General features: G+C 39.3%; 1 protein-coding gene across 1 annotated transcript; it reads right to left on the bottom strand.

Moving 5' to 3' along the window:
• Nucleotides 1-583: 583 nt before the first annotated feature.
• LOC139735805 (peptide-N(4)-(N-acetyl-beta-glucosaminyl)asparagine amidase-like) lies at nt 584-17,947 on the bottom strand. Its single transcript, XM_071646555.1, has 12 exons — nt 17,835-17,947; nt 16,148-16,262; nt 15,380-15,505; nt 14,559-14,721; nt 13,598-13,826; nt 12,405-12,526; nt 10,891-11,036; nt 9,437-9,547; nt 4,601-4,795; nt 3,419-3,601; nt 1,592-1,772; nt 584-750 (listed from the first exon to the last, which is right to left on the bottom strand). Exons 1-12 carry the CDS (start codon nt 17,945-17,947, stop codon nt 584-586), a joined length of 1,851 nt encoding a protein of 616 aa, XP_071502656.1.
• Nucleotides 17,948-18,360: the final 413 nt, after the last annotated feature.

The raw sequence follows: 18,360 nt of genomic DNA, 5'->3' as shown, positions 1-18,360 counted from the left end.
TCTTCGGTTTCTTTGTAAATGCACAAAGAAAGAAATAATAACACATTTGTACAAATTATCACAACGTATACCTCAATGCATACAAAGTAGTTGCAGACACCACGTGGTACAAATAAAGCACAATCATTTCAGACGGGAACACCAGGGACCTCATCAGACCTAGCCTTTTGACAAGGTTCTCTCTCTGTATGATGGCGAGCAAAGCGAGCCCAGTCGAACTTAACAGCCATATAGGCATAAAATACCACACAGCAAAAGGGCCTTGTCAAAAGGCTACATCAGACCCTAATAATCGTGTGAATCCACTGTACCTTTCTTTGATTGTTTTGAAGGATGTCATCGGCAAATGGGCTAACAAATGAGCGATTTCAAGCTGCATGTATTGAGGTGTGCATATGCACACTGAAGACACGCTCAAGGCGCAGTGATGTACAGGTACACATAACAGAAAGGCTTCTTCATCATTGGGAGAAAAGGATGATTTTCATACACTCAGCATGTTTGTAAGGGTGGAAATGAGCTGCTTGGTGGAGGTCTAGTTGTTATCATTACTTTTTTATCATTCTTTTTAGTTAGTTGACCTTTAACCCTCTCTGAGGTGGATGCAAATGTCCAGGAGGTATTGTGTGGTGGCGTCCTCCTCCTGCCGAAACAGCTGCGTGTGCTGCCACATCTGACCGCCGCTCAGCTCCGCCCGCAACTCGGCGTGGCTGGACCCCGAGATGTCATCCCTCACTTCATGGAATTGACCTTGGAGAAAGGTTTTTTGGAGTGGAGGAGGCTGATAAAATCTTGTCTCTCATCAAAATGTAGTTCACCTTTACTGTATTCTCATACCATTTTGTTGCACATAAGCAGCAGAATCTACAATAACTTAATCAGTCTCATATACAATGGCATTTAACCCACATACTGTGCTTCCCTCACTGACCGGCACTTGCAGTGGAGTGAGTTCCTTCACCTATTGGCACAGATGTATTTAACTCACAATCTACTCAAAAGATTACCTAATCCCCCTAATTCCCACTAATCCCCACTAAGTTACCATGGCCTTCCTATTACACTGAGGCATTGTTATGCCTCAGTAGTGCTTTTCAACCATAGAAGGAAAGTCAAGTTTGGGGAAACTGAGCAAATGATACTGAAAAGCTTACCAAGTTACAGCCAAGAGCCGAGTCAATCAACGTGTTTATAAAAAGATGTCACTTTGAAGCACTGTTAGGTCACGAAAATTTGAGGTACAGGAAAATTATAGAATGGCAATTATCATAGAACATGAATAAAAGGGAGGAAAGAGAAGCAATACTTTGAGATGTTTCATTCCCAAGCACTCACGCCTCCATCTCTTCTGGATATAACTCTTTGTACTACAGTGCACTCCAGTTATAACGAACATGGTTATAACAAAAATCCGGTTACAACGAAGTAAAAAATTCAGGCCTTAACATTATCCAGTCTATGTATTTCTATTGTTTATTTGTTTGGTTATAATGAAATTTTCATGTAATGAAAGAAAACTGCTGGTCCCGAGGACTTTATGATAACGGAAGTCCACTGTACATCTCTGAAACCTTTGGATTCATATTCTTACTTGATCCATCCAACTCGGTGGAGCTCCCTTCCCCTTGCAGGGTCCAAGCCACGAGGGCGTCCTCATAGGTGGTGCTGGCGGCCCTGACCTTGATCCAGTCGACGACGAGGCCGGAACCGGTGACGTCAAATCTCCAGGAAACGGAGCCATGGTCGGTGAACTCCTCTCTCGCCAGATAGACCTAGGAGAAGGGAGAAACATGTTGAGGATTTTATTGGTCAAGGGATTGAGAGCATTGCTGGTGCCCAACAGTACCACCAATGGGGCATGTCGACTGTGTCGAGCCAACATGCTCTCGATGATGCCATAGGGCCGATCTAATGAGATGCATGTTTGATATGATGTCACACACAAGAATTTGTTTCTACCAGTGGAGTGATGGCAAAATTCAGGATGATTACCGACAGTCATCACCTTTGGCCCCTTAGAGCAAGCTATTGTACGGGGGAAAAAAATGTCTCAAGAAATAAGGAATATTCACCTGGGTAAGAAATTCACGAGAAATTCCATCTCGTATTCCAGTTCACATTAATTTAAAGAGTTTCATCCTATAATGATAGAACATTGAAGGTGTCATCAAAATCAGAACACTACAAAGGAACTTATGACACACAAAATTTTCATCAAAAACTGACAGTAATCATAGATCAGAAAACTAATATTGGATGAGACTGACAGGAGCTCTGCTTTGAAACTCCACCATTGGTTCTGTATGCAAAGAATATCATGGAAATGAGTTGTGCTCCAAGCTCTGGCAACATATTATGCCCTTCTCAACAAACAAGTGAATATTGCCAAGTAATTATGACTCTGAGAAGACTTGATGTGAGTTCTACATCCTTCAGCTCTTTCTGTGCTTTGGGTGCTGACTGGAACAGCAAACCCAATAGCTTTGCGTACACTGTCCCTGGCACAGATAATTTTTAATAATGCTTTCATCTTACTCAATTCATTTGAGTCTTCCCCCATTCATGAATCCATTCAATCCACCTTCAACTCAGAATGGAGTTTCACTTCCTTCTTTAACCCACTGTGTGCTTTGAGTATCGACTGACAGAGAAAACCCTTTAGCATCGTATACACTGTCAAAAGTCCCCGGGACAGATAGGGTTAAAGATGCTTCAATCTCACTCACTTTGTTTGAGTCTTCCCTCATTATTAGGTTGTTCATTGAGGTCATTTATTAAGGTTCAATAAGGTCATTCATTAAAGTCACCTTGAACTCTAAGGGAATTTTTTTTCTAGTTTTTTAACCCTGTGTGTGCTTTGAGTGTTGATTGACACAGAAAACCCCATAGCGTTATACACACCGTCAAAAGTCCCTGGATCAGAAAGAGTTATAGATGCTTTTATCTTACTCAATTTATTCAAGTTTTCCCTCATTCATTAATTCATTAAAGTCACCTTAAACTCTGAGTGAAGTTTCATCAAATTTTGTTAACACTTTATGTGCCTTGAATGCCGACTGGCAAGGCAAACCCGATGGCTTTGTGCACACTGGGTGATTTCAACTCCAGTGGTAGTGCTAGTGCTGGTGCTATCTCCCAAACAACTGCCGTAAATCAAGCTCCAACACTGACGGTGAGATTAATGCTATGATACGGATCACAATTATCCATCCCCAACACTAGGTGTTGGCACCAAACCACCGTGAAAACCGCGGGAAAAAGTCCACGCCATAATTTTAGGTCAACCTCCCAACACCAACAGATTTCAAATTTCAGTTTTATTGCTGGTGCTGGTGCTGAAATAGCACTAGCACTAGCACTGAATTTGAAATTACCCACTGTCCAATGTCCCTGGCACAGAAAGTGTCAATGAACTCACCATCTGCCAATCAAATTCGTGCTTCCTGAACATGTTGGTGCTGGTCCACACACAGCTCTCCCAGTCTTCCGTCTCTGCGCTCCCGTCCGACAGCCTGACGTACTTATTGCTGGCTGTGTTGTATTGCACGTGGATGCACCTCGACTGTTTCTCCGACGGAGTCGGTCGGAAGACAAACCCGACCTGGGCAGGTGGTGATTGCATGAGAAAGAGACAAAAATCAGCATTTTATGACTGAAGTGGCCACGAAGTATTTGTCCGTTCAAGAGGGAATTTCAGGATGTAGACAAAGCTGTCTTGTACATATAACTTGGCAAAACCACAGGAACAGAGAAGAAATATTTACATTGGAAGAACATTCATTCAGGGGGCAATTCCCCCAACTGCCTAATGTGGATTCAGCAAATGCAGAATGACTAGTGAAACACTCATTTAAAGTTTGTGGAAGATTAATCTGTTCAAAAGTTACACATTGTTGAAAGTTTCCGTTAATATTACATACTTGTATGTGCAGCCCTTATTATCATTATTATCATCACCATCTCTATGATAAAAATGATGATGATGATTATTGTTACCATTGTCATCATCATCATCATTATTTTTATTATTATTATTATTATTATCATTATTATTATTATTATTATCATTATCATCATCATCATCATCATCATCATCATCATCATTATTATTATTATTATTATTATTATTATTATTATTATCATTATTATTATTATTACTACTATTATTATTATTATTATTATCATTATCATTATTATCATTATTATTATTATTATTATCATTATTATCATTATCATTATTATCATTATTATTATTATTATTATTATTATTATTATTATTATTATTATTATTATTATTATCATTATTATCATTATCATTATTATTATTATTATTATTATTATTATTATTATTATTATTATTATTATCATTATTATCATTATTATTATTATCATTATTATTATTATTATTATTATTATTATTATTATTATTATTATTATTATCATTATCATTATTATCATTATTATTATTAATGTCCAGCTCATACTTAAATTTCATTTACCATTTTCTAAAAAGGGGAAAAAAGTAGTGTGTTATCTGCAAGATATAGGTAGGAGGGGGAGGTACTCCTCTCAGCTACTTCTTGTGTGACCACAGATGTACCTGTGAGCTGGGCGTGGCACCCCCTAGGCCTCCTGTGCCCGTTTCCCCTCTTGCTGCCCTCCAGGTTAGGGACCCCGACGACCGCCCCTGGTCCTCGCCGTCTCTGGCTCTCTTTGGGGACAGGAACTCCACCAGCTCCTGGGCAAACCTCTCCTGCAGCTGGCGCCTCCTGGCTCCCGTCTGGTTGGCTTGTCGCTGTCATCGAACAGGAAAAAAAACAAAACAACACACCAATTTGAAGAATTGCTTTTTAGAGGGAAATGCCAACCTGACATTGTGTGACTTTTGACTCCAATAGTGAATGGCGCAGATGCTGGTATGTTGCTATCTCGAACACAACTCAAGTTACGTGCATCACCATCACTGACCCGACAGCAGAGCCAGAGGGCTTCAACCTCCCTCGGAAACAGTGGCTCACCCCGAACCGCACCCGAACCCTCCATGCAAGGACAGGCCATTGTCTACACAAATGAGAGTTCTCGGCTAGCCCGGCGTGTGATTGCGGTCATCCTGACCAAACCCTGCGTCACATTGTGGAAGACTGTCACCTGCGGAAGTTCCCAGGCGGGCTTGATGAACTTGCTCAAGCAAGTGATGCTGCCCTGAACTGGATCCACAGCTTAGATATCAACCTATAAGACTATGACCCCCCCCCCTCCATCCACCCTGTTGTATTGCATCACAAGACAGAAGAAGACGAAGGAGAAGATTGTGTTACTTTGTATGAAAACCACAAAATCTGAGAAGCACATCAGTGAAAATTTTGGGGAAGAAATTGGACATATGTAAAAAATTATGAATTGTACAAGTTTAGAGAGTAAGCCAAATTGGCAACTCTGTGTGATCTTGAGAGGTGTTGAGCAGCTCTCAACATGTTTTGCACACAAAATTTCACTAATTTTTATTTTCCTCAAGTATTTCGGCACAGACAGAACTTAACAGGTGAGGAGGACAGACAAATAGGTATTACTCTTAATTATATACTGAGAACAGGTCTGAAGAAAATATGTTTTTAGGGCAAAAAAAAAAGAAAGTTGGTGATTTTTTTTTTTTTTTTTTTTTTTGAGGGGGGGGGGGGGAACAAAACGAGTGGAGAGCTGCTCAGCATCAAGCTCATCCAGAGTTGCTAATTTGTTCTACTCTCTAAAATTGTTGAAATTCATAACTATTTTTTTATGCATCTGATTTTTTTCCATAAGTTTCACTGATCTATTTCTCTAATTAATATTATTATCTTTTTTTTTTGTAGATTTCACACAATTGTACAACATAATACAAAAATGGAATTTCCCTTTAAGAATGACCAGTACTGGTGGTGTGAAGATATGTTACCAACATGGGAAGAAATAGCAACAACAATAACAACATATCTGCACCAAAGGAAACACATGATAGATTTGTACTTATTACTGTGATGCATATGCCTCAGGCTTTCAACCTTTATCCATACTATACATAATGTAACCTTTGTATTGACACATTCCTTTTTCCTTTTTTTCCTGATACTACGTAACAGTTGTCAATACCATATGTCCAAAAAAAAAAATTACAAAGGGACCCTCCACAACGATAACTTTAAAAATAGAGAATCAATCCAAATATAATTTCGGGATATGAAACTATGATCTATCAACCACATCTTACAGAAAACCCCATCCGATTTGCTTCAGTGGTCAAAAAGAAATGAGGATCTTTGTAGAGCACCTCAGGAATCCTTTCTCTCCAAGTCCTTTCCATTGTGTTCACACATTAATGTGCAGTTCCAAGTGCTAAACTTGGAAGAAACAAACCCATGGAATGCTTTACAATGATCCACATTTCTCTGGAATCACTTTATAGCCATATTGAATAGGGTTTTCTGCAAAATATAGATAAAGATGTTATATTTCTAGACCCTGAAATAGCACTCAGACAGTTTAATCATATTGAAAGTTATCAATGTGGAAATCCGGTTGTATCTTTTTTTCTTTCTTTCTTTTTTTTTTTTTTTTTTTTTTTTTTGGGGGGGGGGGGGGGGGGTGACATACTGTACTGTTACTGTATTCCTCCGGAAATATGAAACCTGGTAATATGAGAATCCTGTCTGAGAGAATTGACCTTTATCTACTTCACTGCACTTCCTCAGGACTAATGTGACACAAAGTGCACTCACCGAAAGATAATCCATCGTTGCTTCAATGCTCAGTTTCTAGCCGACTATTGCATTTCACTGTCAATCCACAGACACAGCGACAACATTGGACATTTGATGATTGCATTATGGAAGATTACATTTTAAAGTAAAAGTCCACTCCACTTCCTTAACTTTTCATCCACTTTTGATCAAATTTTCATTATTGTGCTTATTAAGTGTTAAAGGAGACCTGATAATTTTCAGATTTTTACATTTGAACAACTATAAATTAGTTATACTGAGGACAGAGTTTCAGAACTTATTATAATTGGGATGAAGAATAAGAATATTTTCAAAATTTAGAACAAACTGCAATGAACAAGGATGATGACATGGCAGAGTCAACATAAGAATGCATGAGTTGGGGCTCAAGGAAGCAGAACAAAAGAAGAAGGCATGCATAGATTATACACAGGTGAACTCACAAGAAAGCGGTATTGTAATATGGAATTACACTGCTACATTTCTGAAATATGTGAGCCTCCTATGTCATCATCCTTGTTCAGTGTAATTTGTTTAAGATTTTTCAAAGTATTGTTTCTCTGCACAAGAACCACAATAAATTCCACAAATCTATACATGGAGTTGTCGATTTATGTACTACATGATGTGAAATTATGAAAATCGTCTCGAATGTCCCTTTAACCTTCCTTTTGAGACTAACGTTTTGCTGAAAAGAATTCCCCTTTAAAGTCATACTAGAGATGGAGTAGCATTCCACTGTTAATGGTTTACACGTCTTTTTTTCTCTCAAATTAACCTGGCATCAAAGGACACAAATCTTGAAAAGACACAAAAGCTTGAAAGACAGATAGGTGACATTCCACACTGCGTTCAAATCAACTTTAATGAAGAGAGTGAAATCAGACTTTTTATCAAAAGTGGATTGAAAAGTGAGAAAATTATGAGAAATTTCGTGATTCTTTAGTGATTTTCATCAAATCATGATATTGGTTATAAACATGTGACAGAATCAGCCGAGGTGATGATGTCATTAGCTCAAAATCTCCAACTGACATGTACACAAAAATGTTAACCCTTAAAGGGACGGAACAGCATTGGTGGAGCTGAGGATTTGGCTTTTAACTTTTTGCAAGATACCAAGAAACCACTTATGAAATGGTACAGAGCATGCCATTCTAAGAGGAATTCAAAGTTTATTTCATGAAAATCTGTTTTAAAATGGCTGAGACATTCAAAAACAAAGAAAAACAAAGCAATCGTAATAAAATGTGGGTCCCACATTTTATTAGTATTGCTCTGTTTTGGGTATCTCAGCCATTTCATAACCAATTTTCATCAAACAAACATTGAATTTCTCCTGGAATTACATGCTCTTTCATATTTCATAACAGATTTCTCATTATCTCACCCAAAAAAGTTAAAAACCTAAGTTAGGTCTCAACCAAAACTATACGAGCCCTTTATGGACAAGTTTCGATTATATTCAGGCAGGTGTCTATGGCAAATGTATGTTGTAGCAAAATCAGTCCGTCCTCAACGGTTTAAAAAAAAAAAGTTTTTGGTTGATGAATTGGCGACTACCAACCTGCCCCATTCAAATGAAAAAAAAAAAAATCATCATTGCTTTACTTTTGAAACAAAACAAATGTTTCCTGAAAGGATAAAGTTTCATTGGTAATTATTTTAATAACCCGTTGAGGACGGACTGATTTTGCTACAACACGCATTTCCCATAGACACCTGCCCGAGTATACTCGTGACTCGCCATCAACAGGTTAATATAAAACATCGATTTTGGGAAATATTTGAGTGTAGTTCAATGAGAGACTTCAAGTGAGGTCATGACATGACTGTCTCATCTCATTCGAATACCTGGTTGCTAATCTCTAAATTTCCAGAAAACATGAAATTGATTTTCCATGAACTCTTTTTTTCCAGGTTCAATTTTGATGCAACTTCTATAGTTTTGTTCATCTGATCTTAGTCACTTTATTTAAAGACACTCAGTCGTGGCGAGTGGTTTGTGCGGCACAGAGACGAACGCAACACGCTGCCTTCCCCATTCTGTATCAAATGTAGTGACCCCGAATGAGAATAGCGCTGGCTCAATGGGTCAGCGAACAAAACGTAAGAGTTCTGTGGGCTACAAGAGAGCTCTCTGTGCTAATCTCCTAACCCAAAATGGCTGTCCGAGCGAGCCACAGGAGCTTCCGAATGGACGCACACTCTCAGTGCGCATGCGCATGAAGAGAGGCCAAAAGAGCCACGCGGCTTCTGACCTCTCTCCTCCAATCACCGCAGCTCGCCGTGACAATATTTGTGTATGATGCGTACACACACGCACACACACACACACGTCTTCTGGCCTCTCTCCTCCAATCACCGCAGCTCGCGGTGACAATGTTTGTGTATAATGCGTACACACACACGCACACACACACACGTGTCTCAGTGGCAGCATTGTTCCACACCTTTATGGCTATAGCACCGAGTCTGGCATTGCGCAATTGCATGCACAAACTTCGGTCGTTCGGAGTTTACGTAACATTAGGGATGGCGATCGGCTGCCTTTAAAGCTAACTTGAACATAGTGTGAAAACTGCACTTTGAGCAAGCTAGAGAAATCATCAGATGAGACAGAAGGGGAAAGATTTAAAACATCTCCCTGGAGGAACTAGCCGGGATTTGAATCAACTCACCTGACGATTCAGCTTTGCGATGAAGTCCACCAACCATTTCTCCCGGCAGTCCTTCCTCCGTCCGATGACCTCGTGCTCCTTGGCGGTGTACCTCCATGTAACATCCACCACCTGTTCCGACCGAAAGAACAGCGTCAGCAGATGACATTATTCTTTTTTTTCCTCTTCCAACAAAGTGACTGTGTTGGTTGACAAATCATTCAAATTTTGTAAAAATATATTCTTGTACATGCCTCATTCCCCAGTCTTGCCATGATTGGGCATGTACCTTACTGCTAATAAAAAGTGAAGCGGGATCTTTCACACCGGCAAGTTTGTGCCTCCCTCATTCACAAGACCTTCATCGTATGTCCCATATGAGGAAAAATGTGTTTGAGTCTTGTGACAAAGGAGATGGTAAGATAAAGAAAAATATGTACAAAAAATGGGTGGAAATAATTGGTCGTGTGCTATTCTAATGTGACTGTTCACACCAAATGTGAACTGTGGTAACCAGAACAGTAGCCGTAATGGTTTTTATGCGATTGCTCTGAGCGATTTTGGTACGGTCTGGTGTGAGGGGGACTTATGTTTGACTCACTGGGCCATGAACTGGGGACTTCCAGATTGTATGACAGAAAAGCGACAAACTGAGCCAGCTTATCCAACTATGAGAAGTATAAGTTACAGACATACCTGCCTGAAAATGCCACTCAAAGAAAACACAAAATGTGAATTTTACACACAGGTCTTTACAAACAGGTGGTCATTGCACACAAGTGGTTTTTACAAACAGATTGAATGTGGCTGCCACTATAATAGACATGGACATTTTCACTGTTCCTAATACATTGTAATACATGCACACATGCTTCATTACCTACCTAATAACCATCATAACATCATCCACTATTATGTACAGATATAGAAGAATGTGTTCATGAAAAGTATTTTCTAGATATGTGATCTCCACACTTTACTCGACATGGAGATGTCCGCATGAAACTATTCTTTATATCCTGACTTTGTGCTTGCCACGGGCCATTTTCAATGTCTTCTTTCTTCTTTTTATGTCCAATGGCATCTGCGCCGAACATCATGCACAAATTAGAACTGTACAGAAGCAGCATATCAGTTGTCACTAGTTGCAATAGGTGAGGTCAGACATTGTATGTGATTTCCTCACTACACGATCTCTGTACGAGGGATTTTTAACCCGTTGAGAACGAGTCCCGAGTATACTCGGGCAATTGTCTCTGGGAAATGAGTGTTGTAGCAAAATCAACCCGTCCTCATAATCAATGGGATGAGGTGGTGCTGAGTGCAGGTGGTTGCTAGGGACAGGTGGTCACTAAGGTAGGTTTGAGCAGACCTTGGAAAACAAGTAAACACTGAATAACGATCACTCAAACACAGGGCTGCAAACAGTAGGATAAGGAAATGATTGTGGGGGTGGTGGGGGGGGGGGGGCTGACCTCCTCAAAGGAAAATGCAATGATGTAGGAGAGTCTCTTGTTCCAGCCGTGTTCGTAGAGCAGAGGCTTGTCGCAGCAGTTCTCGCATGGGTCGGTGTGCATCCAGCGCTGCTGTGACTGTGAGAAGACTTCTGTCCAGACGTGATCTACAATCAAGACAAAAAAAAATGTATATATGAATGTATATAATAAACAAATATCTATATCATTTTGTGAATAATCTTTGACTGTCTCTCTACCTCCATATGTTTGTGCATCTATCTCATCTCTCTCTCTCTCAATCTTATCAGTAGATGAAATACATATATCACATATACTAAATATATAATTGTATATGTCTGTCTGTGTGTCTGTCTGTCTCTCTCTGTCTTATCTATCAATCTATCTGTCAATCTATCAATCTATCAATCAGTCTATCTACAGGTATATGTAAATTAAAGCCAAAACATAGTTCTCAGAAGGGCTCAAAACTTATTTTCCATTATGCGGATCTTGCTTGCAATACATCAAAAGGGTCTACTAAGAAACTTAACTGGCTGATGCGATTTGCCAGGATGGTGAGTAGTTTGAGAGTATTTTGAGATCAAAAGTGGAGAATAATTTTGACCGTAGTGCACAACTTGTATTCCGGAAGGACCCTCCCCATACAGCATTGTGGGGAGGTAGCATGTTACATGATGATTGATTGTGCCCTTGCAATCGTAATCTGCATGTGATACACTCTAGTGCATATGATCAATGGACATCATTGTGTCCCGATTTGCTGAGTATTTATAATTGATAATGAAAAATTATGAAGCAACCACAAATGGATAAGCCATAAGATTGTGGACTTCCAGCAAACCTTTTTGGCTAATATTTTGCATTTTCGGCATTACACAATTGAAGATGTGTTATTACAGTGTTATTTCACTCATTTTTTATGCATGCATGTAGATTTTGGAACAACAATCAACAGTTCTGCAGGCATACACAAACTAAGTTCTGGCTTTTAAAGAACCTTAAGACAAAACAGGGAATAGAACTAACAGTTTAACCGACAAAACTCAGACGACCTACAAAATTCAACCTACAAAATTTAGACGACGTATCCGTGTCAAGCAATTTACAAACTGTGATACTGTAAATATCCTAGATAGACAAGTGACAAATAACAGTAAGTGCTTTAATCAAATAAGAGCACGAACAGAACAATTCAGGAACTCATTCTTTCCATCTACTGTCATCGAGTGGAACCACCTGAGTGACGCCACTATCAACTCGCCATCAATCGACTCATTCAAAAAGGCCATCGATAGAACTGCCTAATTACCCCTACGCCCTCTCTCGTCCGATGCGTTATGCCCAGTAGGGCCCTGCATCGTACACATCCAGAACAAGAACCAGAACCAGAAGATAAAGTAGTCTTAAGTCTTTCAGCACCCCAGGCAACAACACTCTACATTGTGGCAATGAGTATTTCAACTGGTGGTATTCAGAGGGAGGGAAAATTAATGATAGGAATGACAACCCACCAGTCCAGTCCAACACGTGTCTGGCCTCAAAACCCAGTGCCCGGCAGCAGAGCGTGAAACAGTTGGCCCACTCCCCGCATCGCCCCGTCCGCGTCTCCAACAACTTCTCTGGGTGGTTGTATCTGTAGCAACATACGGGAGCAATGATTAGCTGCTTCAAATAACAAAATTGGAATCCAGCCATGAATTCTGTGTCAAAATGACAGATAAACAAAAATCCAAAATGAAGATAAACAAAAATCCAATTTCTGTTCCTGTAGAAGACACATTAAACTGTCACTTAGTAATGATCTTGGCTGACATTTGAGAGATATCAGCAAGACTGCATCCAGCCTCATGTAAGTACAGTATGCTATGCTAATTTGTGTAATACTGTCTATGGTGTAATTCTTTACATCATTATATGGCTGCATCTTTTTAAATGTATAAACCAACAAGATATTTCTGAGACAATGAAATCCTCAAAATCAAAATAAAATTCTCCCAGTCTTATTCATAAAAGTTAACTTGACCATAGACTGATGTTCCCCTCTTATACTTGCAAATAACTGGACAAATTCTGCAAGAACATACAATTATGCTTTTTAGCATTTCTCCTCATTTCCAGCATTTCTGTACACTTACAATATTTTGTAAACTTATCCTTTATTATTTATTGTGATGAAATTTTATGTATTCAATTTCTGTAAAATATTTATATGTTTCTGTTGGAAAAGGAAAAATGAATGAATTAATGAATTATATCCATACCACTGGCACAGACACATATCATACAACCCTCAAAACACACACACACACACACATACACACACAAAAAAAAATCTCGAAACTCAAGGACATTCACGCAAATATACACACTAAAACACACACTCTGTGTACTATATACGCAAAATATCTCACCAATCAATACTTGCAAATTTAACAACTCAATAAATTATTGCCGTCTGTGACACTAATAATATGGTGCATTACTGGAAGTACATTGTATCCATGGTGGCAAATTGCTCACATTTTTTCTTCTGAAAAGGAATATGCTAATTTCTCATTTTATCAATAATGCAGTACTAACTTACGAATCCAACCACTTGCAAAAGTATCCTACAAGTCCCAACGCATTAAAGCCTATACCCACAAAGAATACATGGTATATACAGTACATAAAAAACTCAAAATGTTCACAGTGAGTGCCATACCTGGGAAATCTTTCCATGGTGTTGCAGCGAGTACACGTGTACCCTTCCACCCTGCCTGCATCCCATCTCAGCTCCTCAGCCGTCGGCTCCAGCATACCCACGCTCCTCGTCTGGCCCCGGCAGGAGCTGCACTTGGGAGCGTTCATCCAGCGGAAGAAGCGCTCCTTGAACCACTTCAGGAGCTCCAACAGGAGACAGTCTCGCAGATCTAGAGGAGCGTCATCTTCATCTGTCAGCAGATTACAAACATATGACGCAGCATGACAATCAAACATCGAAGGGTGACACATACATTATTATGTTATTGAGTTGGGAAGGTGGGATATTGTTTGAGTTCTGTTCTTAACAGCTGATTATGCAGTGAATACATATAAATGCCATCATGCAATTATGCATCATGGGGTCATTATTTGTTTTATGAACTTATTAAAAGCTGCAAACATGCATTTATATAACAAAGTACAGGTAACCACTATTGAAAAACCATTATGAATATAAATAACTGAAAATGTATGTTTAGCATTGAATTCATTGCATGCCAAGTGCATGACTCAAGAGTCAAAACTGTGTTGAATGAATGACGTAAGAAAATCTAGCTTATATCTTTTTTCCTCTCTCTTACAGATTTTTCCATATTCCCTCAAGTACACACACACACACACACACACACACACACACAAACAAACAAACAAAACACTTGAAGAGAAAGCAGGGCTTTTTATTTTGGAAACTTTGGTGGTTCATAGTTGAAGGCACAAATGAACAGCAAGTTAAAAGAGTCTGAATGACAAAATGAGTGACGGGATAACAATGGACAACCAACACATCAATTATTGATTTGAATCGATACGCGTGCTGCAATATTGACTGCAGTCATTACAAGTTGCAATTCTTTTCCATGTGCTTCATGAATTGAAGTACAGAAATTAGGAGGGGGGGGGGGGGGAGAAGGTGATGTTACCGGATGTTGCCGTGGCGATCCTGTTCAGTCTCTGTTGAGCCTTCTGCCTCAGCTCTTCATATGGTATCTTATCCCTGGCCTTCTGCTGTAGGAGGGGATCCTCATAAATCATCACATGAGATGCAGAGCTTGTTAACTTCTGTGCAAAGCTCTGTTCTTGAGCCTTGAATGGGAAATGGAGAAATGATGCAAAACAATGTCGGTATATTTAAACCCACTCTTTCCAATACATGGGACTACTTTAAGGTCATGCATTTGCTGTTTGTTAGGGATTTATCACATTGTACTTGAAGCTGAAAGCGTTGCTGACAAAAACTGACGCGACTACCTTCATTTCTGATCAAATCGATAGAAATATAAGACAATCCATCATCACTCGCACCAACGGATCTCAAGGACAAGATAATCTCTTGTATTAAACACAATAAATGATTTATCACATACTTAGAGTTCATATCTAAAATCTCTGTGTTTTTATGCTGTTGTTTTTCTTCGTTTACATCACCAGAATAAGACAGTATTATGAACAAAAAAGTTATACTCAGAAGATGGCAAACATTGGAAGTCAGTGGGATAGATACTCATCGGCAAAGGGGAACATAACATTCATGTTTCCATTCATATTGCTTGCAGTACAATCATAACACAATGAAGTTTTAACCTGAAATGACTGCCTGAATCTTTTCATACACAATACCATAGCTGCTGCTGTATCTCCATGTGATGGCTAGTTTTGAGAGAGAAAATAAAAACAAAAAACAAAAAAAATGGGTTGCAGTGATGTCCTGGGGACTGAACTAACATTATCATGGAAGTCTCACCTGTACAAAGATGTGATTGTTGAGCTGAGAAGAGATGACCACCAGTCTCTCCTGGCCAAGCAGCTTCTGAAACAATCTCAGTCCCTCCAGAGAGTCGGTCTCATTCAGGGTGATCTTATCGTCATTCTGAAACAGCAGCACAATATCACAAGTATTCTTCATTTATTATTGATACGATGATAATTCAATCAGCATCACCACCATCATCATCATCATCACCATCATTGTCATTATCTTTTTCAGCAGCAGCAACAGCAGCATTACATCACTGTCATCAGCAGAACTACTGTAATAAAAAATCACCTGCTCTTTTTTGGTTCAGATCATACGTAAACTTCATTTATTATTTTTTTAATATTCTTATTGTCATCATCATCATAATATTGAAAACAGTCATAGTAACAATACAATATCAATACTCACATTACCTCTCATCAAAGTTAATGTATTTCACTTAAAAACTACTTAACAATCAGCACAATGCAATATGGTGGAAGCTCATCTGATTGACCACAGACGACAATATTAGGAAAATTACCACAGCCGCTGAGCAAGCTATTCACACAGGTGACTACTGCCACATTATGAATCAAAGCATTATGGCAGCACACACAACAGTATCAATCCACAGTCACTGTTCTGCATTGCAAAATCAATCTCACCTACCAAAACAAATTGGGCTTAATACATGTAATTCTTCTCATCTAAGAAGGAAAAATAAAACTACTTTGTACAATATCCAGGAGGAAATTTATTCAATCAAAATACCTCTTGAAAGCCGACGGTGAACAGACACTCGAGGGCGCCGCTCACTGGAAGGACTCGACTCTCAAAGGATTTGTTGCCGAGGCGAATGGAACGGTACTTGGAGACTTCTGGGTGTCTGTTGGTGGTTAAAACATGACAAAAATTGGAATATAAAATTACAATTATGAGAAGATGGGTAGATGAGTTGACGGCTGCAAGCAAAATAGTTGTTAAATCCAATCCTCAAATGCACAGTAACACGTCAACAGATTAAGCCAGTAGTGACTGAATTTAATGCACAATCACAATCACAATGACCTCCCCGAGTATGTCTCTGCAGAGACCACTGTGCGACTTTTTGCGGATGACTGCATCGTGTATCAGGAGGGTCAAGACGGAGGAAGATACTGAACAACTGCGGAGGGATCTGGATGCACTCCAAGTGTGGGAAACAGACTGGCTCATGAAATTTCACCCTCAGAAATGCCAAGTCATGCATGTTACCAACAAGAGGAAGTTGGTCAAGAGTTCAACACCTCACTGCATACATGGAATACCATTGACAGAAACTGAAAAGACAAAATACCTTGGCCTCAATCTCCAGGGTAATCTCAATGGAACAAACATGTGGATGTCACTACCAAGTCTGCTAACTCAACAAGCAGCTTCCTTCAGAGAAACATTAGAGACTGCCCCCTAAAGACAAAAGTGCTCTGCTACAAAACACTTGTCCTCCCACTTCTAGAATATGCTGCCGTGGTGTGGGACCCATTTACCCAGAAGAATATCATGAAATTGGAAATGGTGCAACGCCGCTACGCTCGCTTTGCCGTAGGAGATTTTAGCCGTACAAGCAGCGTAACTGACATGTTGAAGCAACTTCAGTGGGCCACTCTTCAGGAGAGAAGGGCTCAGCAGAGAGTGTGCATGGTATACTCCATAATCCACAGCACAGGCTGATCGACATCCCGCATGAACACTTCATACCAGCCACTGGACCATCTACACGAGGGAATCCAAACAAATTTCAAATCCTGTATGCCAGAACCCAAACATATCAGAAGACATTCTTTCCTGACGCAATTAAACTATGGAACTCTTTACCACCAAGTATAAGTAGAAGCACCTCCCTACAGTTCTTCAAACAGGGGGTGCAACAGATTAGGCTTCGTTAAGCCTCTTCTGTCTTTTTTAACTGCACATATAGAATCTGTAGTGATCCTTTTACTCGCACTTTTCATCTGGGCACTTGACAAGCACAAGTACGATAATACGCCAACAGCGGGCTGTACTTTACTGGAAGAAGAAGAAGAAGAAAGAAGAAGAAGAAGAATTAAAGTTTAACCAACGTTAGGCAACGACGACACGATATTTAATTAGCACAGCCTAGAATGCCATTAGGATTTAGTAGTTTATACTGTAGCAAGAAGCTTCAGAAGTAGTTCTATACTATCTAGTTTATGCCCATACATCATCATTGGCTCCCTCTATAAACAGACTTCTAGTTTACGCAAGATTGGCATGCATATCAGCGTAACGCTAGCCCATCTATCATCGTAGCATAAAAAGAAAGGATCTACTAACATAAAAACCTACGTGTGGGACACAGCAAAATATTATCCTGCTCCACAATTTACACTATCACAAAAAGATCATTGTACGTAGAAATCTGAAATAAACCTCGAAAGCTGCGTAACAGAACACATACTTGATGATATTGTTTACATATTTCAGCAGCAATTCGGAGACGTCCAGAAAGGCCGTCGTATCATTCTGAGAAAGTTCGCGGAAAACGCTGAGTATTTCCCTATTGTCATCCATTGTACGGATTTTGTTGTCACAAAATCTACTCGTAATTGTATGTTAGCCTACCTGCCAGTCACTAAGATTTTATTTTTTCATAATTTTCAATTTTGTAAACAGTGACTCATTCTCATGAAAAAAAAAAAAAAAAAAAAAATACATGTTTGCATCCAGGCTCATAGATATCTCTCTGGCTGAAATGCCAGGGATCCGATTGCTGCTATTATATTTTTATTGCGGAAATTGGTTTGCAAACATTATTTAAATGTTGCTTCTTCGGGCAAAGCTCAGTGAAAAAACAAACTTTCAAAACTCTGTGGTATTAAAGACCCCCCCCCCCAAAAAAAAAAAAAGAACAAGAAGAAAGTAATACATTTAAATTTTCAGTATTCAAATTTCGTATGCCTACTGTGATACAAGAAATTATGCTT

This window comes from Diadema antillarum, unplaced genomic scaffold (genome assembly GCF_040938485.1).
Source record: "Diadema antillarum isolate AM-2024a unplaced genomic scaffold, OU_Dant_1.0 seq00000599_RagTag, whole genome shotgun sequence".
Lineage (NCBI taxonomy): Eukaryota > Metazoa > Echinodermata > Echinoidea > Diadematoida > Diadematidae > Diadema > Diadema antillarum.
This window is presented reverse-complemented; position numbering and strand designations above follow the sequence as displayed.